Raw genomic sequence first — 18,037 nt, 5'->3', positions numbered from 1 at the left:
GGTTCCCTGTAACTTGGCTTGTACATGGATGATTGAAGGTGGCTTCATAATTCCAAATCATGTAAGGACATAATTCTATATGGAATTAATTACTTTAAATTCTGTTAACTCTTAGCAGCTCCTTTTGCAACACCGATGATGAAATGGAGCACAGATCTGAATAAAATCTGCATATGCATATATATCTCTGACGGAAGTATGCATATATATCTGACGGGAGTATGTGTGTGTGTGTGTGTGTGTGTGTGTGTGTGTGTGTGTATACACACACACACACATCAGATGTCAAAGAGATAAACAACTACACAACTTTTAGAAGACATCTGAAGGCAGCGCTGTATACGGAAGTTTTAATGGTTGACGTTTTTCTGTGGTCTTATGTGTTGCAAGATGCCCAGAGTGACTGGGGAAACCCAGCCAGATTTGGGGGGGGGGGGTATTATTATTAATATTATTAATAATTGGCCTTTTGTTAGGCAGCCACTGAGGAGCCCTTCAAAGAGAGGACTACCCATTGTAAAAGTAGGATACAGGACACACCATCCAGAAAAGGGCAACCAAAATGATCAATGGGATGGAGCATCTTCCCTTTGAGGAAAGGTTGCAGCGTTGCAACTTCTTTTTTCGTGAAAATGCTGCAACCTTTTCCTCATAGTGGAGTCGCTCCATGCCCTTGATCATTTTTGGTGAGTTAGAGGTGACAAGATAAAAGTTTATCAAAATGATGCATGCAATGGAGAAAGTGGATAGAGAAATGTTTTTCTCCTCTTTTATAACACTGGAACTTATGAACTTACAAGGAAGATTCATGGCAGATAGTAAGTTAAAGTATGGAACTTGCTCCCACAGAAAGCAGTGATGGCAAGCAACTCAGATAGTTTTAAAAGAGACCATTCCATGAAAGATAAGGATATCAATGGCTAAACTATGTTCTGCCTTTATAGTTAGATGCTTCTGAATATCTGTTGCTAGAAAATGTAGGAAGGGAAAACACTCTTGTGCTCGGATCCAGCTTATGGGTTTCTTGCAGGCATTTGGTTGGCCATGGTGAGACCAGGATGCTGGACAGGATGGGCCATTGGCCTGATCCAGCAGGCTCTTCTTACATTCTTATGTACTATTGCATGCTTAACTCCACACTAAAATCAATTGAACTTAAAAGTGCTGATCTCTGTGGTCATATATGTATACATTTCCCTTTAAAATTCAAGCATTCTTCACAACAAATCATATGCACCCGAACATCAGATAAGCAGCTAGGAGATTCCATTATTCAAGGTAATTTCCCACCCCTCCACCTCCGTTGGGTATGCTTGACTTTTGTGGTGAGATATTAATCATTTCCTTTAGCTTCATGTGTATATATAAGAGCATCAAAGTCTTACCAGGTTCAGAACAAGGAAACTGAAGCACACTGCTATCACCACAATGCTGCCCCACTGTTTGATCATCCTTTGCCTTGGAGCATACATCCATTGCAAACCAGCACGTAACCCGACCTCGAGAAAAGAACTTATACAAGGGCTTATAGAAACACAGGATCGTCTGGCAGATTTGACACTAAGGGTATGCTCTAACTGTAAAGCAAAGTTAACTAATGTTTGACTGAACTTTAAAACGTTTTATCATGAAATAATGCATTTCTACCAGCTAACCTCATTTTGTATTTTGTTGTTTGCAGACTAAAGTGATACCCAAGGATCCAGCCATGGTAAGAAACTAAACCTGCCGTCCTTTGCATGCTTATTTAGGAAAGACCTCCTCGGCTCCACTAAATTCAGTAAACCTTGATTCTGAGTAAACATGCATATAAAACCAAGCCTGTCTGAATGAATTGGAATTGCAGTGGAATCGCAATGATAGAAGATTTACGTGTGGAAATGTGTCTTTGGAACCCTCCACTTTCCCCTGGCACAAGCTCAATGGAATTTAGGGCCTACCTGAGTAAATAGGCACATAGGAAACTCCTCTTTCTATGTTTTGTTATAGGAAGCTGTCATAGTGTGATTCAGACCACTGGTCCATCTAGCTCAGTATTCTGAGTCATTGCACTGACTGGCAATGGCTTTCCAGGTTTCAGGCAGGGTTAGGGATGCTGGGAGTTGAATATGGGACCTTCTGCATACAAAGCAGATCATAGAATCATAGAATTTTAGACTTGGAAGAGATCCTGAGGATCATCTAGTCCAGGGGTCAGCAAACTTTTTCAGCAGGGGGCCGGTCCGCTGTCCCTCAGACTTTGTGGGGAGCTGGGCTATATTTTGAAGGGGGGGAAATGAACAAATTCCTATGCCCCACAAATAACCCAGAGGTGCATTTTAAATAAAAGCACACATTCTACTCATGTAAAAACACGCTGATTCCCGGACCGTCGGCGGGCCGGATTTAGAAGGCAATTGGGCCGGATCCGGCCCCCGGGCCTTAGTTTGCCTACCTATGATCTAGTCGAACGTATGCAGCTGTCCCATACATGGATTGAACCTTGCCATTATCACCACCAAACTCTAACCAACTGAGCTCTAACCAACTGAGCTACCCAGGCTGTGCTACTGAGCCTTTCCATATGTGCATTCAGAGATAGTGTCTTCAGAGGTACAATATTCAGAGATCCCATGAAGCTGCATCCTTTCTAAAATGCCACAGGGATAGGTTAGGAGACGTGAAAAGACGTGAAAAGTTACATAGAATTCTCCTCTTGCCGTCATGAATGGCTCCTTGCCATTTGCTGAGCCTCTTGTAATCCTCTGACTTGATGTGTTCGTAAGGTTGAGGCGACCCTTGAAGATGGGCGGGCGGGCAGGCAAAGGGGACTATCAGGGTATATCTAATTTTTAACCTTGTCTAATTGAACATGTCCTTTAACTTTCACATGGCCTCTACTTAACTACATTTTGTCATTTAATATTTACAGACATCACTACTTGTCCCAGAAAATTTCCAGGTAAGAAATTAAAACATGTTTTTTTTCCTTATTTAAAATGTTGAATCATTTCAAATATTGGAAACAAAATAAAAAAAATTTCCTTCCAGTAGCACCTTAGAGACCAACTAAGTTTGTCACTGGTATGAGCTTTCGGGTGCAAGCGGTATCTGAAGAAGTGTGCATGCACACGAAAGCTCATACCAGTGACAAACTTAGTGGGTCTCTAAGGTGCTACTGGAAGGGATTTTTTAAATTTTGTTTTGACTATGTCAGACCAACACGGCTACCTACCTGTAACTTCAAATATTGGGTATGGGTTGCTGGAATAAGTACTTTTGGTGTGTAAAGCAGTTGGCATATTGAAAAGGAGGGAACATGGGTACGGCATTAGGATGTCCTGGCTTAAAAGACATGGGTAAAAGAAGTGGGTTGTTTTCAAATGGGGACCTATCTTTCAAAATAATGGATTTCCCCTAAAAAGGTAAAACATGATCCTGCCAAAATTAGTTCCCACTTATTGTGAGTGGTCTTAAAAGGGCTTGTGAGGTACAGAACACTCACCTTCTAATGAAATGTCTATAATTTATGGACATCAACATGGCATTCTAAGCCTGGATCAGGAAAAGATATCTATTCAGAACAAATACTGCTCCTTAAAAGAGTAGGCATGACTTTCCTGAAAGTTCTTCTGTGGAAGGCTCTTAGAAATACGTAAATGGGAATTGTGCAAGAATACTGAATTGTGTCTGGTCTTAAATCACTTTGGCATATAGCATGTTATTCTACAGAAGGATACATAATTCCACACATACTCTCATTTCAGGAATTTTGTGTAAAGGATAATTTGGATGTATTTATCAACTCATTGCAATTGGTGAGGGCTGAAACTGACGACAACTTGCGCATCGACAACTTGCTCAGCAACCTTAAGCACTTAAAAGAAGATTTGGTGAAAAAGGATGTAAGTAAAGCTATTTTAGTTAACTTTTCAGCAAAGGTACCGTATATTGGAACATATTTACCCTTACAGAAACCTTACAAAGTTGCTTTAGTTTAGCTCCAGTTTGTCCCTATTTGTACATCCTGATGGATCCATATTACTATAAGGCCTATAATAATCCAAAACCACAAAATCCAGAGCTTTAGCTATGATGGTGAAGCACTTTTGTATTAAAGGCAGCCCAATCATGAAGCGCTATCTTATTTGCAGTGGTATAAAACAGGTGTTTGTGCAGCAGTAGCAAATTCAACATTCTAAGTATGTGTAGTGTATCAGAGCTGATCAACTCTGATCTATTAAACACTGCTCTGCACAGAGTGGAGGGAGCAACCCAGTCAGGTGGGCAGGGTACAAATATATTATTTTTATTTTTATTAACACATAACCTCTCCCAAATCCCACTGTAATTCTCTAAATTCCTATTAGGATTTCCCTGACCACATCTTAACAGTAATGTATATTGGTTGCAGTTGTGGGCCAGAGCTGGGGATCTGGAACCATTCTATAGTCCTCAGGAACTCCCAAGAATGGCTACAAATCCATCTAATGCACACGCTGCTCTGGGGGTGGAGGGAACCCTCATGTGAACATCTGAGCTGCGTTGGAACAGGAGGTGTGTGGAGTGTTGATGCAGCCCTAGTCATGAGTGGGACAGATCCCATTAAATATCAGCTGCCATCACATACAAACTGGATAGGTTGTCTTCTCGTGCCACCTTGGGATCTGAGTCCTCAATCCTATGAACCACTCTGTCAGTGAAAATGCTGGTAGGACTGTTCCATAAGAATAAGGTTCAGCTCTCTACTGTTAGGATTTAGTAATGTGGCTGGAGGGCCAGGAAAATGATCACAAAGTGGGAAATTGTGGTATATATGCGTAAAATACAGACCTGGTTCAACCCTAGTCATATGCGAGAACTAGCAACTCCAGAATATTACCACTTGCATCAAAATGTGCACCCAGTATCCTTCAATAGTCCTGGATGGTCCATGTGGTGTGGGCATAGATGTGCTTTCTGAGCTCCGGAGCCCTATCTTCAGTCCACAGGTGCACATACAGAAGTTAAATTCTGCATGCAGACCTCTTGTTGAGAGAATGGGGCACATATCATTTGGTGGAGCAGAGCTTCCTCCTTAGGTTGCTGGTAAGGATCCAGTGTTGATACAGCAATCACATTAGGAAAGAGCATTGAGAGAGAAGCAGGTGACTTTGTACGTCAAGTGCATATTCTCAGAGTAATAATTTCAATCCCCATCTTTGGAAATAAACCATGATGGAGCTGCAACAGATAAGTTCCACGGGTTGCAATGGTATTTTGATGGTCATTAAGATACTTGAGGGTCATGAAGATGACTAATTAGGGAGAGGGTCTGCAGCTTAGAGGTAGAGCATTTAAGGTGCCTTTTGACTTTGCAATTTCCTTGTCACTGGTCATCTGCTACCATGCCTAACAAAGTAATCCTTTGTGTGCCCAGAACTAAATTTAGGACTGCAGCCTAAAGGAACTTCTGGTGGTGAAGGCTATCTTCATTAGGAATTGGGTTAATGCAATCAATTGACAAAAACAACATATTTTTAAATGTTTCAGGAGTGGCCAACATGGTGCTGTCCAGATGCTGTTGGACTACAGCTCCCATCATTCCTGACCACTGGCCATGATGGTTGGGACTGATGAGAATTGAATTCAACAGTGTTGGCAGGGCACCAATTTGACTATCCCTGGATTAGTCACGTGTGTGGTCAGTAATAAATAGCCTGATAGGTTAGTGATACAAGAGATGCCAACTTCCACCTAAATCAGGAATCATAGGACACCATACTCAACATATCTGCCCTGTGGAAGAAAATATTTCCACACACTGCACTCTGGGTGGTTCCAGACAAGTGTTTATTGTGAGGTGGGCACCCATCATATGTGAAGATTTTTCACAGTTTTCCACCCATCATTGGCATCAAAATGCCAACCCAGTATTTTTACCCCCATTCAATCCCGGTTTTTCCTTTCTGGAAATAATCTGACATTTTAAAATAAAAAAATTATAATATTTGCCCATGAGCTGTTTGTGATATCTCAATGACCCATTGGCAAAATGAAGCCCCTGCTTGTGAGCAAGCTGCAAACAATCTAATTTTTCAACACAATCTTTTTGCCCCACAGGAGAAGAATGAGAATTGTACAGCACCACGCAAAAGTGTTGACAAACTCTTAGAATACCTTGATCGCTTTCTGAAAACCTTGCACAGTCATTTGCCAGCCAAAAAAGCAACTCTGTGAACTTGGACCATGCAAAGGATTGTTTGCTCTGCTGCTCTTTGACTAATCAAGTGTGTTGAACAAACCAGGACTCTCATCAGTACGTATCATGGAAGGAGGAGAAGAAGAAGAAGAAGAAGAAAAGGAATGCAGTTTGCTTGTTAACTTATAATAGTGTGCCAAAGATGAATTTATTTATTTATTTATTTAATATATTATTTAATGTTATCGAATCGTAATACATATTTATTTCTGCACGTGAAATCATTCTAGAAATCCTACTACGTACTTATGACCTCATTTTGTTATTTAATTGATATTTCAACATATTTCTGCACACAACAAATCCCCCCGGACATTTTCCTGCTTTATACTCTCTGCCACCCTCCCTTCACCACCTAAAAAATCATCCACCCTCCCCAAATTATAAACGATTAAGCAATACCAATATAATAAGGCCCCCCCCCCGGCAAAAGGAGAAGTAGGGATAAAGAAAGTGTGCTCCAAATTTTGTCTTTGTCTGATGTGTCTTCCAACTGTTGGGTTTGGGACTCATGGATTATCAGACAAATGGCACCAGAAATCCACCCAGTGGGATTGGTAGGAGAGAAGGCAGGGGACATTAGATTGGATGGAACCAGAGCCAATCAGATGCAGAACCAGCTAATTCTATCTTTGTTCCCTGTCTCCTCCCTGCTGAGTTCTACAAGGGCATCAGAGTCTAAAGAGGAGAAAGCTGGAGGGTGCTACTATGGGCTGGTTGTAAATAGGAAGCTGGCAGCTATTGGGTGGGGGCTTGCTGAAGGCAGGCTGAGCTTTGTGGGGCAGTGCCCCATTTGCCCCAAAAGACTAGCTTCCACTGAACACATCTCAAATCTTGCAAGATTTCCTTTTGATGTTTGTTCCACAGGAACTGGGCTGTCAGCTAAGACACTGATTCTCCGTTTCTTTTAATGACCACAGATCCTCTGGAAGTTAACACTCAACATAGGCTAGGCACTTCTTTCAAATGGGATTGTGAGAAATATTTTGGGCCCTGGTGAAGCCTTAAGTTATAGACCCTCTTATGTAACGTGCTGCTTTTAACTGAGTTATAAGCACTTTTCTAGATGATTGTCCCTGGTTGTCTAGTCATTTATACTTCAATTCTAGCTGCAAGTTGAGGATTGCAAAACTAAAAAAAATCTAAACAGGAATGCAGGGAATTTATATATTCTTTGCAAAATTATTTATAATTTTATTTATAAAGTATTGCATAATATTTGCAAACCAGGCGAAGAAAAATGTATTTATGAAAGTTTTGTAGGTATATAACATATATTTAAATAAATTTATTTTGTGCAATTCATGGTTTTTAATTATTGTTATTGTGAGATGGAATGTTCAATTATGGTCCTATGGTGAATATACTTGTACACTGAGGTTTTCTCTATTGCATCTCCTTGAATCATTTTCCCTAACTGTCATTGCTGAGGTGTGTATGTAAGTGGTACAATGGCGAAGAACAGTTTCAGCTCATATTATCTCGTAATGATGGCCAAAGAAATTTTAGAGCCTATATGAAATGTTTCTTGAACCAGTGATTGCTGAAACTTTAGTTCACACAAAGCTCTCTGACCTGCAAAGCCTGCCACGTTCATTTTTCTGGATAATATCCCTTTGCACACCCGGATCAGTTCCCTCCTTTTATAATCATGGAGCAGTTTCATACGGTATCTGTAGATAGCATACAAAGAAACCAGCAGCCTCCCGCCAGTACAACAGACAAAATTAATTCATGTTACAGGGATTGAAGGGTGGAACAATATATTAGGGGGACATTTGCCTACCTTAAAAAAAGTCTTTTAAAAAGTCAGCTTCATGGAGATGGGCGTGGCAATTGGACTCTGCTACAGTGCAGGACAAAATGGCAAATTCTTTGGAGTAAGCCCACTGAACCCTGTATAACTTATTTCATATATGAAGAATATGTGCATGTGGAAAAACTGTGTATACTATTCTGTGTATACTTTTTCCTATTCAAGTGATATTGCTGTTGGCGGGTGGGGAAAAGACTTGTCTGACAAAACGAAACCACATATGTGGGCAGTGAAACCGCACAGAGATTTCTCCCCATGATAAACCATTTGTGAAGCTCCAGAGTCACTACACACACACACACACACACACACACACACACCCTTCGCACATGGAATAACATCCACTTGTGTCATAGGGTCCAAAACGCAACCAGATACTTGATGAGGAATGGGAAGATTATCTGATGGAGGGAGCTCTAATAGGCAAATGCACTTGCCTGACTTAAAAGGAGTCTCATTCCAATGTGAACACAGTTCCCCACCACAACAAACTCATCCTCAAATTGGGGTCCGCACCCCACTATTGTCCATCCCTCCTTTCACCTCCTAAAAAAGGGGAGGGAGGAGATGGTAGCAGGCAAGAAGGAAACCCGCAAGGCCTCTCCTCAACAGCCCCTGTGGCACTCAAACACTCTGTAAATGTGTCAGTTGTTGGAGACACTCAAGTTTTGAAATGGGAGGCACACGTTTCCTCATCCCTTTTGTAGGCTATCTAGTTCAACCCTCTGATCAATGGAGGGAATCAAGAGCTGGAACCTCCCAAAATGATGCCTCCTCAGCCTCTACCTGAAGGCTTCTGATGAGGCAGATTACCAGTCCCACAAGTAATTGGCTCCATAGCTGAAATGCACTTACAGTAAAGAAGGTTCTCCTAATTTTCAACTGAAATCTACACTCCTGTAGCCTAAGCCCACTAAGCAGAGGACAAGTCTTTGATTTCTTTGAGAACATTGCAATGACCACTGGTGAGCATCATGAAACCTTCCAGTCATAAAAAGAGTGGAGGAGGTTGGGCCGTTACTCATTCCCTTAACAAACCACATCAGTTAATGATGAACACTGGAAACGAAAAGTGCTTTCTTCCACTGTGGTGGTAATGTGCTTTAAAAGGGATTTAAAAAATAATAATAATAACTGTGCTGCTGGAATAAAGGAAATGAGGAGAGTGAAAAGGAAACAAGAAGGTGTGTGTGTGTGTGTGTGTGTGTGAGAGAGAGAAGAGGTCCTCAACCTTTGTAATGAAAACGCTGAGCTAAGTATATTGACAGAGGCAACTTGCTTTTGGAGTGCTTTTGAGTGGACTTGTTCAGTGGTGAGAAATGAATGTGTTCTCCTGTTCTAGTTGCTTGGCAGCAGAGGTGGGGTCAATACTTAATCTCTAAAAGAAAGGGTGCTTGGGCTTATGCCATCACTCTGTAAACTCTGCTAATTACTCATAAATGTGGGTGGGAGATGCCATGTTTGCTCAGAGGTTTTGGGGAAAGCACTCTTAGGTCATTTAGTTTTTAACATGTCTACACTCTTATGGCATAGATTCATCAACTGATCCTGTGACTATTACCTACTGCTGTGCATCAATGTTCCTCAGCTGTAAAATGGAACCATATTCTAAATTGCATGCATGGAATGTTGTCCACATATGCATATTAGGAGCATATCTCTTAATGGTGAGCCAAAACTTTGAAAAGTTGTCATAATTTCCTCTTTCATCATTTCCACTCCATTGGTTGCCTTTCCCCTCAATAGTGTGATGCAGCAGCTAAAAAAGCCAATGCAATTCTGGGCTGCATCCTTGAAATTGCTCATTCCATATGATAGCATCCAGGAAAATGGGCAAAGCGTACACCTTCTTCCTAAATATTGCTCTGCTCTTATAGGGCCACCATTCTAAATAACACCAAGGAGTTCTGAAACATTTTCATAATTATCCTTCATAAGCAAAAAGGGGATAAATGTTTAACTGTGTGTATAATTTCTCCCCTATTATTAGCAAAGGAAATCCTTCACAATAAATTGTGACGTGTTTCACGATAGATCTGAAAAATAGTCACAGTGAGCAGATGAACTGATAATTTTGAGAGATGAAAATAAAAGGCTCCCTTCTTAAGCTCTTTTAAACATTTTTCTCTTCCCTCTTCTTCTCTGCTGCCTTCTCCTCGCTTTGCTAACTATATATATATCTTTACATCTTCTCTAACAACTGCCAAAAGTATTCATAAAATGCAACATATTCTGAATGTGTTTTGAACAAGGCTTTCTAGTTATATTATTTAGTTAGCTGGCTAACCCATATTTGCAATTTCTTCCTTGAGGATACTGATTTAACAGATTTCCAAACCGGGTGGAAAGGTTGCTTATATTGAAACACTTGCTCTTATTTTAAGTTATTCTGATCATTTACCATTTGATCCTTGAAAGCTGTATTCAGAACCCTTAAAATATTTGTAGTGAGTGCCCAGTACAAATGCTCTCTCCAGACACTATACAAGCACACCTGATCCCTGGAGCATAACCAACTGCAAATACACAGTTTAACTCTTTTGAAATGGAAATAAAGTTAAGTTTCTTCAAGGGCACTGTAAACACATTTATCCATGCATAAAACTGACACCCACAGGGTCAAACTATTGTTTCATCTAACTGGGTGTTGTCTTCATCAAGGTGAGGGATTTGTGGCCCTCCCTTGGTTAGGGATGATGGGAGGTTCAGTTCAACATCTGGAGAACCACAGGTTCCTCATCCCGGGTCTACATTGATTGGCATCTGCTCAAGGTCACAGCCAAAGCTGTTTCCAGCCCACACCTTACATGCAGATTGGATGTGGATTGGATATTAAGATTTTGTGCATGCGGACCAAGAGCTCTACCACTAACCATGCATGGATACCATATGCTCTGCCACTGAGCTACTCCCCACCCCTCCCACATAAGGAATGTCAGGTAGCGCATTTGTAGCGCATTTGTTCACATTCAGTGGCCTTTCACTACTTTCTACATCTACATGCTGGCAAAAACAGCCTTCAGGAAACAAACCACTTTTAGAGCAGATCTTTTTCATTGTGGTTTCTAGCCAGATACTTTCTGTTTTGCGAGAGTTGTTTTTAATTTTATCTTGGTTTGAACCTAAGCTCTTAGAGAAGAAAGACACTTTGGGAGGAAATTGCTCAATTTCAAGATAAGTCAGTTAAGAATGCCGATGGCTTCTGTAATAAGCAAAACCCTGCCCTTATTCCCTTATGGGGTACACAAGAGCCCTTACTGGGTTCTCCATCGGTCGGAGAATATAACAGAGGCCAACCAGAGAATTTTGAGAAGCAAAGCCTTTCTTTTTGCTGTTGCAACAGGGTCCTTCCCCTCACGCAGGAGAACAAGGAAGGAACCCAGAACACAAGAGAACCTCCACCTTTATCAGTTTTCCCATCACCAAGAAACACCCCCAATACATCATTCCTACATCACAGCTATGTAATCAAAACCTCACAAAAAAGGAGGTTCAAAGTAGAAATCTGAGCACTTTTGACACCTCTCCTAGTCCTTCTCTCATGCCTCCCAGGTGTGAATTCCTAAACACAAAGAGAAATTAACATTTTCGTAAGAGTTGATCACTGTCTTTTGTTCAGAGGAGTCTTCCATTGTGAATGAGATGGCTAGCAGTCTGGCACCATTAATGGGGAAATGTCCAGTTGGCAGTGCCTCCGGCTTACAGGATTATGGCTCCCAAGTTGCTAGTCATGTGGAAATGTGTGTGTGTGTGATTCAGTGGGGTGGGGGAAACTCCTACAACAAGATGGATATCACTTTAATTCTGGTCAGTTTGGGAGAGTCAAAATGGTTTCTGATATTTATTAACTGTAAATACCAATGTATACCAATCAATTAAAGGTAAAGGGACCCCTGACCATTAGGTCCAGTCGTAACCGACTCTGGGGTTGCGCGCTCATCTCGCATTATTGGCCGAGGGAGCCGGCGTATAGCTTCCAGGTCATGTGGCCAGCATGACAAAGCCGCTTCTGGCAAACCAGAGCAGCACATGGAAATGCCGTTTACCTTCCCGCTGTAGCGGTTCCTATTTATCTACTTGCATTTTGACGTGCTTTCAAACTGCTAGGTTGGCAGGAGCTGGGACCAAGCAACGGGAGCTCACCCCGTCACAGGGATTCGAACCGCCGACCTTCTGATCAGCAAGCCCTAGGCTCAGTGGTTTACTTTATCAATTACTTCCAGGTAATTGAGGAAGCTAAGTGATCTAAGTTTTTATATAGCTTTCTCAACTGGTATCTTCTTCTTCTTCTTCTTCTTTGGCAATCACTCGTAGCCAAGTAAAAAGCTAACGTCAAATGTGCTGCTTGCCTTCTGCCACTTTGTCCAGTTCACACAAACACATCCAAAGATAGTTCAGATTATAGCTGTGGGTTTGTTTGGTGGTTTTTTGTTTTTTGTGTGCAACTATTCCTTTCTCACAAACTTTTTTTCAAAAAAGTTTTTAAATCAGTGAAGGTCTTGGGTTGGATCCAGACCGAGTTAGTGACAACTGCGTTCCAATGAAATCAATGGGACTGAAGTCATGATGACTAACTTGCCCTACTGGTTTCAGTGGCGCTAAAGTGAGACTAACAACCAGGATTTAATATGCTATATTTAGTTATAAATAGGAGAGGAGTAGGAGAGAATGGAATTATTGATCATTAGAAATGAGTAAAGAAAGTTGCATTTCCATTATTTCTGGTGGTGAGTTCAACGATGATGTGTTTCTTAGAATACTGACTTTACAAAAGCAAAATTTCCAACTATCAAAAAGTCCCCAAACACAGCCTGGACTTCAAACTACCTTTCTTAGACGTACAAAGTAAAGCTTTCTGTGGTTAGCATCTCAGTTTCTCTAAACCCACAAAGGTTTTCATTTTTCAAAAATGTCGCTTAACTACTTTCAACCTTCAGTTGATTTGAGTTCGCCCAATGCAGTGGCAGTAGCAGTAGAAGCTGCAACGCCAGGAGATCAATCCACAGTGGCCCTGAGCTTTGAATGCTAATCACTTCTGCTAACTCAGCCCTTGACTGTCTATGTTAGGGTCCTCACTGCAGCTCAAGATCACACCTGCAGAGAAACACACCAGAATTCAGCTCCAGCACTGCTATAAAGTAGCAGCAGCCATCATCAATCCACTGGTGGCGATGGTGGTTCACCTTCATCATTTATGCTGCTGGTGGGTCTGTTTAAGAGCACTTGGGCAGTCTTGCAGGAAACAAAATAGGGACAGGCAGAGAAAGATCGCCTCGGGTGGCTATGGGACACATGCTCTTCAGGAATCATCAGGACCAAGTCAGGAGTGGGATGGAAAGATCCCAGGAATGTAGGGAGAGCCATTTCCATGGCGCACTAACATAAACACATTTCTTGCATATTTGCAAATATCTGACCTGGGATCATTTTCACACCTCTTCTCTTCCCTAAAGACAAGTATATGGTGGTGAGTCTTGCTGCTGGGCTATGAAAAGTCAAGCTTTGGATTAACCTGGCCACTGACAATGGGGACTAATGGGCAGCTCCAGGCATCTGACGCATGGAAGCTAAAGTTGGTGCAGAATGCAGAGGCTAGATTGCTTGCTGGGGCAGCTGGTGACACTGTTGCTAAAACATCTACATGGACTGCCCATATTTTACTGGGTCATGTCCAAGGTCCTTTTGTTAATATACAAAACCCTGAATAACGTGGGTCCAGGGCAGGCTACCTTAAGGATAGCCTGAGCTCTGATGTCCAAGCTTGATCACTGAGATCATCCAGAGGAGTGCTGTGAGTTGCCTTAGCTGGCATTCTTGCTTTTGACTTTCAAGCATCTCTTGAGAACTCCCCCCACCCCCATTAACCAGCCTATTCAGTTGTTTAAACCTGTTTAAGCTGAGCCAGTCATTTAAATGCTTGTTCTATACTGCTTTTGATGTGTGTGTTTTTAAAAAGTTTTTATACTCCTGTGCACTCCCTTGGTATTTTATGAAGGGGCAGTATAGGAATACTTTTATAAATCAAGAACTAGTCATATTGCTTTGAGAGGCTTTGCCTGAGAGGGAAGTTACACAGGGAATGTTCATGCATATCTGCTTACATGTATGAAAAAAAAGAGAGAGAACTGAATAGCAGCCATTTTAAAGTGAGCAACCTGAACTTTGGTATTTCTGGCCATGCAGCTTCTTCCACTCTTTGTTCAGAGTTACTCAGAAACTGCCTGTGCAGTTCCCAGCATTGTCCAATTTATGACTCGACTCTGCATGGATTCCCTGTCACCAAACAGCTTTTAAGTCATCGCTGCTTCACTAACGGCTCTCCACTCGCAATCGGACCTCCTCCCCACCCCCGGTCTCTCTTTGTTGAGGTGGACAACTATGCATTTGTCATTCTCTGTTTCGAGTTCAACTTTGAAATCTCCTGTATCCATCATTTCTCCACTGCCGTGACGCATATTTTAAACTCTGGAACTGAGTGCAACAGGCTGGAACACAGGGTTTCCCCTCCGTGTGTGGGCCTGTCTTCTGAGACATGGTTCCCACCCTCAACGAAACAATACAATAAGCACATATCGAACTGCACAAGGGGAAAAGGGAAACATACACAGATCTATAACTGCCTAGTATATTTAGAATATGGGACGCGGGTGGCGCTGTGGTCTAAACCACTGAGCCTAGGGCTTGCCGATCAGAAGGTCGGCGGTTCGAATCCCTGCGACGGGGTGAGCTCCCGTTGTTCGGTCCCTGCTCCTGCCCACCTAGCAGTTGAAAAGCACGTCAAAGTGCAAGTAGATAAATAGGTACCACTCCGGCGGGAAGGTAAACGGCGTTTCCATGTGCTGCTCTGGTTCGCCAGAAGCGGCTTTGTCATGCTGGCCACATGACCTGGAAGCTGTACGCCGGCTCCCTCAGCCAATAAAGCGAGATGAGCGCCGCAACCCCAGAGTCGTCCGTGACTGGACCTAACGGTCAGGTGTACCTTTACCTTATATTTAGAATGGCCACTCTGACATTTTTAAATTACTGTCACGGAAAGCACCTTCTTAATTTTAAAAAGGTCACCTTTGCATATATTATTATTAGTGATAAGAAGCAAACCTACCTGGTGCTCATATTCAAGGAGTCAAGGCAAATACAACCTCATTAATTGCACTCAGGCAAAGTGTTGAGTCTGAAAAGCATTCAGCCTTTAACAAACGTGAATTGTCCCTTTGAGTAAAGCAGAAGAAAACACCAGAAAGGTGTGTGATGCGTTGATAGATAGCAGCAGGCTCCGTCAGGCACCAATTTTAAACAGCACTGTGGCTGAGAGGGGAAGTGGCAACCCAACAGAGAAGGTTGTTGTCAAAGGTGGTCACTGATGCTTCTCGCAGCTTCCTGCCTGCCGTTGTTGATAAATGGTAGCTATAAAGGTTTTGTTTCCTGATTTCTGAGGATAAATGTTGTTTTCAAAAAAGATGCTTGTAGGCCAGGGGCCGGGGGCCTGTGCAGTGGTCAGAGTGCCGGACTAGGACCTGGGTTCGAATCCCCACTCGGCTGTGAAACTCAGTGGGTGGCCTTGGGCCAGTCACTGCCTCTCAGCCCAACCTACCTCATAAGGTTGTTGTGGGGATTAAATGAGATGGGGGGGTAGTACAGTGTACACCACCTTGTGCTCCTTGCAGTGGGTGGGTGGGGAGGTAGGATCTAAATGGAATTAAGTAAGTAAGTAAGTAAGTAAGTAAGTAAGTAAGTAAGTAAGTAAGTAAGTATATTATAATGTTGCTGGACTAGGGTTGCCATATTTCATAAAGTGAAAATCCGGACAGAAAAGTTGCAGAGCTTTTTAAAGTTTTGCCCAAAGTTGTTTGCCTGTGTGTGTGTGTGTGTGCAAAATTGCAAAGAAATTGGACCTTTTTGAGTTATTTTTCAGGGAAATAGGCAAAAACGACACTGCCAACATCAGCTGCCATGTGTCTGGATATTCCCGGACATTGAGCCAATTTCTGCCTAGACACTGTTTGAGGCTGCAGTATTCTGTGTATGTCCAGGAAATTCCGGGTGCATGACAACCCTATGCTGGACCACAAGTCTCATCATCCCTGACCATTGGTCCTGTAGGTTGGGACCGATGAGAGTTGGAGTCCCAACAGCATCTGAAGGGCTGCAGGTTCCCAATCCCCCATTGTAGGCCATTCCTCCCGCCTGCCCCACCAAGGAATGTTTCCCTGGATTCCTTTATTGCTGTTAAGTTGGATAGAGGTTAATTCACACAGGTTGTGCACAATTCACTCCCCACAAGAAGGGCAAGATGTTCCAAGGGCTTCGTTTCCACCTGGGTTTTGTTTCCTTTGGAGGAAAGAATGCTGGAGGCATACGGTGCTTTTTGTAATATCTGTTTTATGATACAAAGACGCAAGCAGAGCGTGAGAAGTGTCAAGCACCCGCCCACCAGGATGCTGATGCGCTATCTCTCTTTTGATCTCCACACAGAGGCACCTCCAGGTGCCTCCAGATTTAGGCTAATTCTCAGTTCTGTTTCCCTGCCTCTCCCTCTCTCTTAAACAGTTCCTTTCCACATTATAGTGGTAGTTTGGTTATCAAACTTAATCCGTTCTGGAAGTCCGTTCCAAAACCAAAACATTACAAAATCAAGGCACGCTTTCCCATAGAAAGTAAAGCAAAACGGATGAATCCGTTCCAGACTTTTAAAAACAACCCCTAAAACAGCAATTTACCATGAATTTTATTATGAATTTTTTAAAAATCTTACTTGCACTGATGATAGTCATTGTTTGGATGGGGTCTTTTTTCTATTTCCACAGTCACACAATCAATCAATCAATCAATCAGTAGCTGAAGTGGGTTTCACACAGTTACAACAAATTAACCGAAAAAGCCTCAAAACAAAACTGCAAAATAAATAGCAAAAACAAAAGTGTCAAACTTAATCCGTTCCGGAAGTCCATTTGACTTCCGAAATGTTCGAAAACCAGCTTCTGATTGGTGCAGACACCCCGGAAACAATAGCCGACAGCCACATTGGATGCTCGGCTTCTGAAAAACGTTCAGAAACTGGAACACTTACTTCCGGGGTTTTGGCGTTTGAGAACCAAGGCGTTTGAGAACCAAGGTAACACTGTACATGCATTTGCACACATACATACTGTACCTGCCAATCTCCCTGTAGCTGTACATGGTGGGGTGTGTTACCCTTCCTCAACTGTTGATCTCTGTCTAGATCTCAGTATCAAGAAACTGTCTTTTAATTAGCTTTCATCAACTGGCCATTAAAGGTAATTAACATTTTTGTGTCAAATCCCAGACTCCAACCAGGCATTGTTTTAAACAGGGGTAGGCAACCTGTGACCCTCCAGACGGCCTGCAGCTCCTATCATCCCTTATATTTTAATAGTGGCAGGAAGCAGTGATACAGGTTGGGTGACTGTCGTGGTTATTGCACACACAAGCATTGTCCTTCTCTTGTCATGGACTGGCTAGATGCAGAGAGGTGGCAGGAGGCACCAGTTGAGGAACCCCCAAGGGAAGAAGGCTCAGTGCCAGGGGTGGGTGGGATGATGGTGGTGGTCAGAGGGAGAAGAGGGAACAGACTGGGAGTAGTAGGTGTTGGAAGTTGGAGAGGTGTCAGGGTTTAGTGAGCAGGAAGAGTCAGTGGCAGAGGGCAGTCCAGAATCAGAGGTAGAAGTGGAAGCTGGAGAGGAGAGGGGCCAAGAGGCAGAGTTGAATCAGACTGGGGGAAAAGTCAGGGTGAGTCCCCCTCCTGCTGCGACCAGCTTCCCTCCCCCATTCTTCCAGAACCAGAAGAGATATGAAGAGGGAGGAGTAAAGGTAGACACAAAGCCATACTGTGACATCTCAGATTTCTTGGGAAAGACCCAGGTGAGGAGAAGACTTAGGCAACTGTGGGAAGGTGGGGAATTTCAGTCCATACAACTGCCTCATAGGGGCAAGATGTACTGGGATGAGTTGCTGTGCTCACTAGGCCTGGCCTCCTGAGCAGA

The 18,037-nt window shown here is 42.7% G+C and overlaps 1 protein-coding gene across 1 annotated transcript; it reads left to right on the top strand.

Moving 5' to 3' along the window:
- The first annotated feature begins 1,398 nt into the window (after positions 1–1,398).
- On the top strand, positions 1,399–6,198 carry LOC148686869 (uncharacterized). Its single transcript, XM_088661184.1, has 5 exons — positions 1,399–1,566; positions 1,682–1,711; positions 2,912–2,941; positions 3,747–3,884; positions 6,082–6,198. Exons 1-5 carry the CDS (start codon positions 1,429–1,431, stop codon positions 6,196–6,198), a joined length of 453 nt encoding a protein of 150 aa, XP_088517310.1. The 5' UTR covers positions 1,399–1,428.
- Positions 6,199–18,037: the final 11,839 nt, after the last annotated feature.

The sequence above is a fragment of the Zootoca vivipara genome, chromosome 2, assembly GCF_965207765.1.
Source record: "Zootoca vivipara chromosome 2, rZooViv2.hap1.1, whole genome shotgun sequence".
NCBI lineage: Eukaryota > Metazoa > Chordata > Lepidosauria > Squamata > Lacertidae > Zootoca > Zootoca vivipara.
The sequence above is the reverse complement of the archived record's forward strand: the minus strand, read 5'-3'. Positions and strand labels throughout refer to the sequence as shown.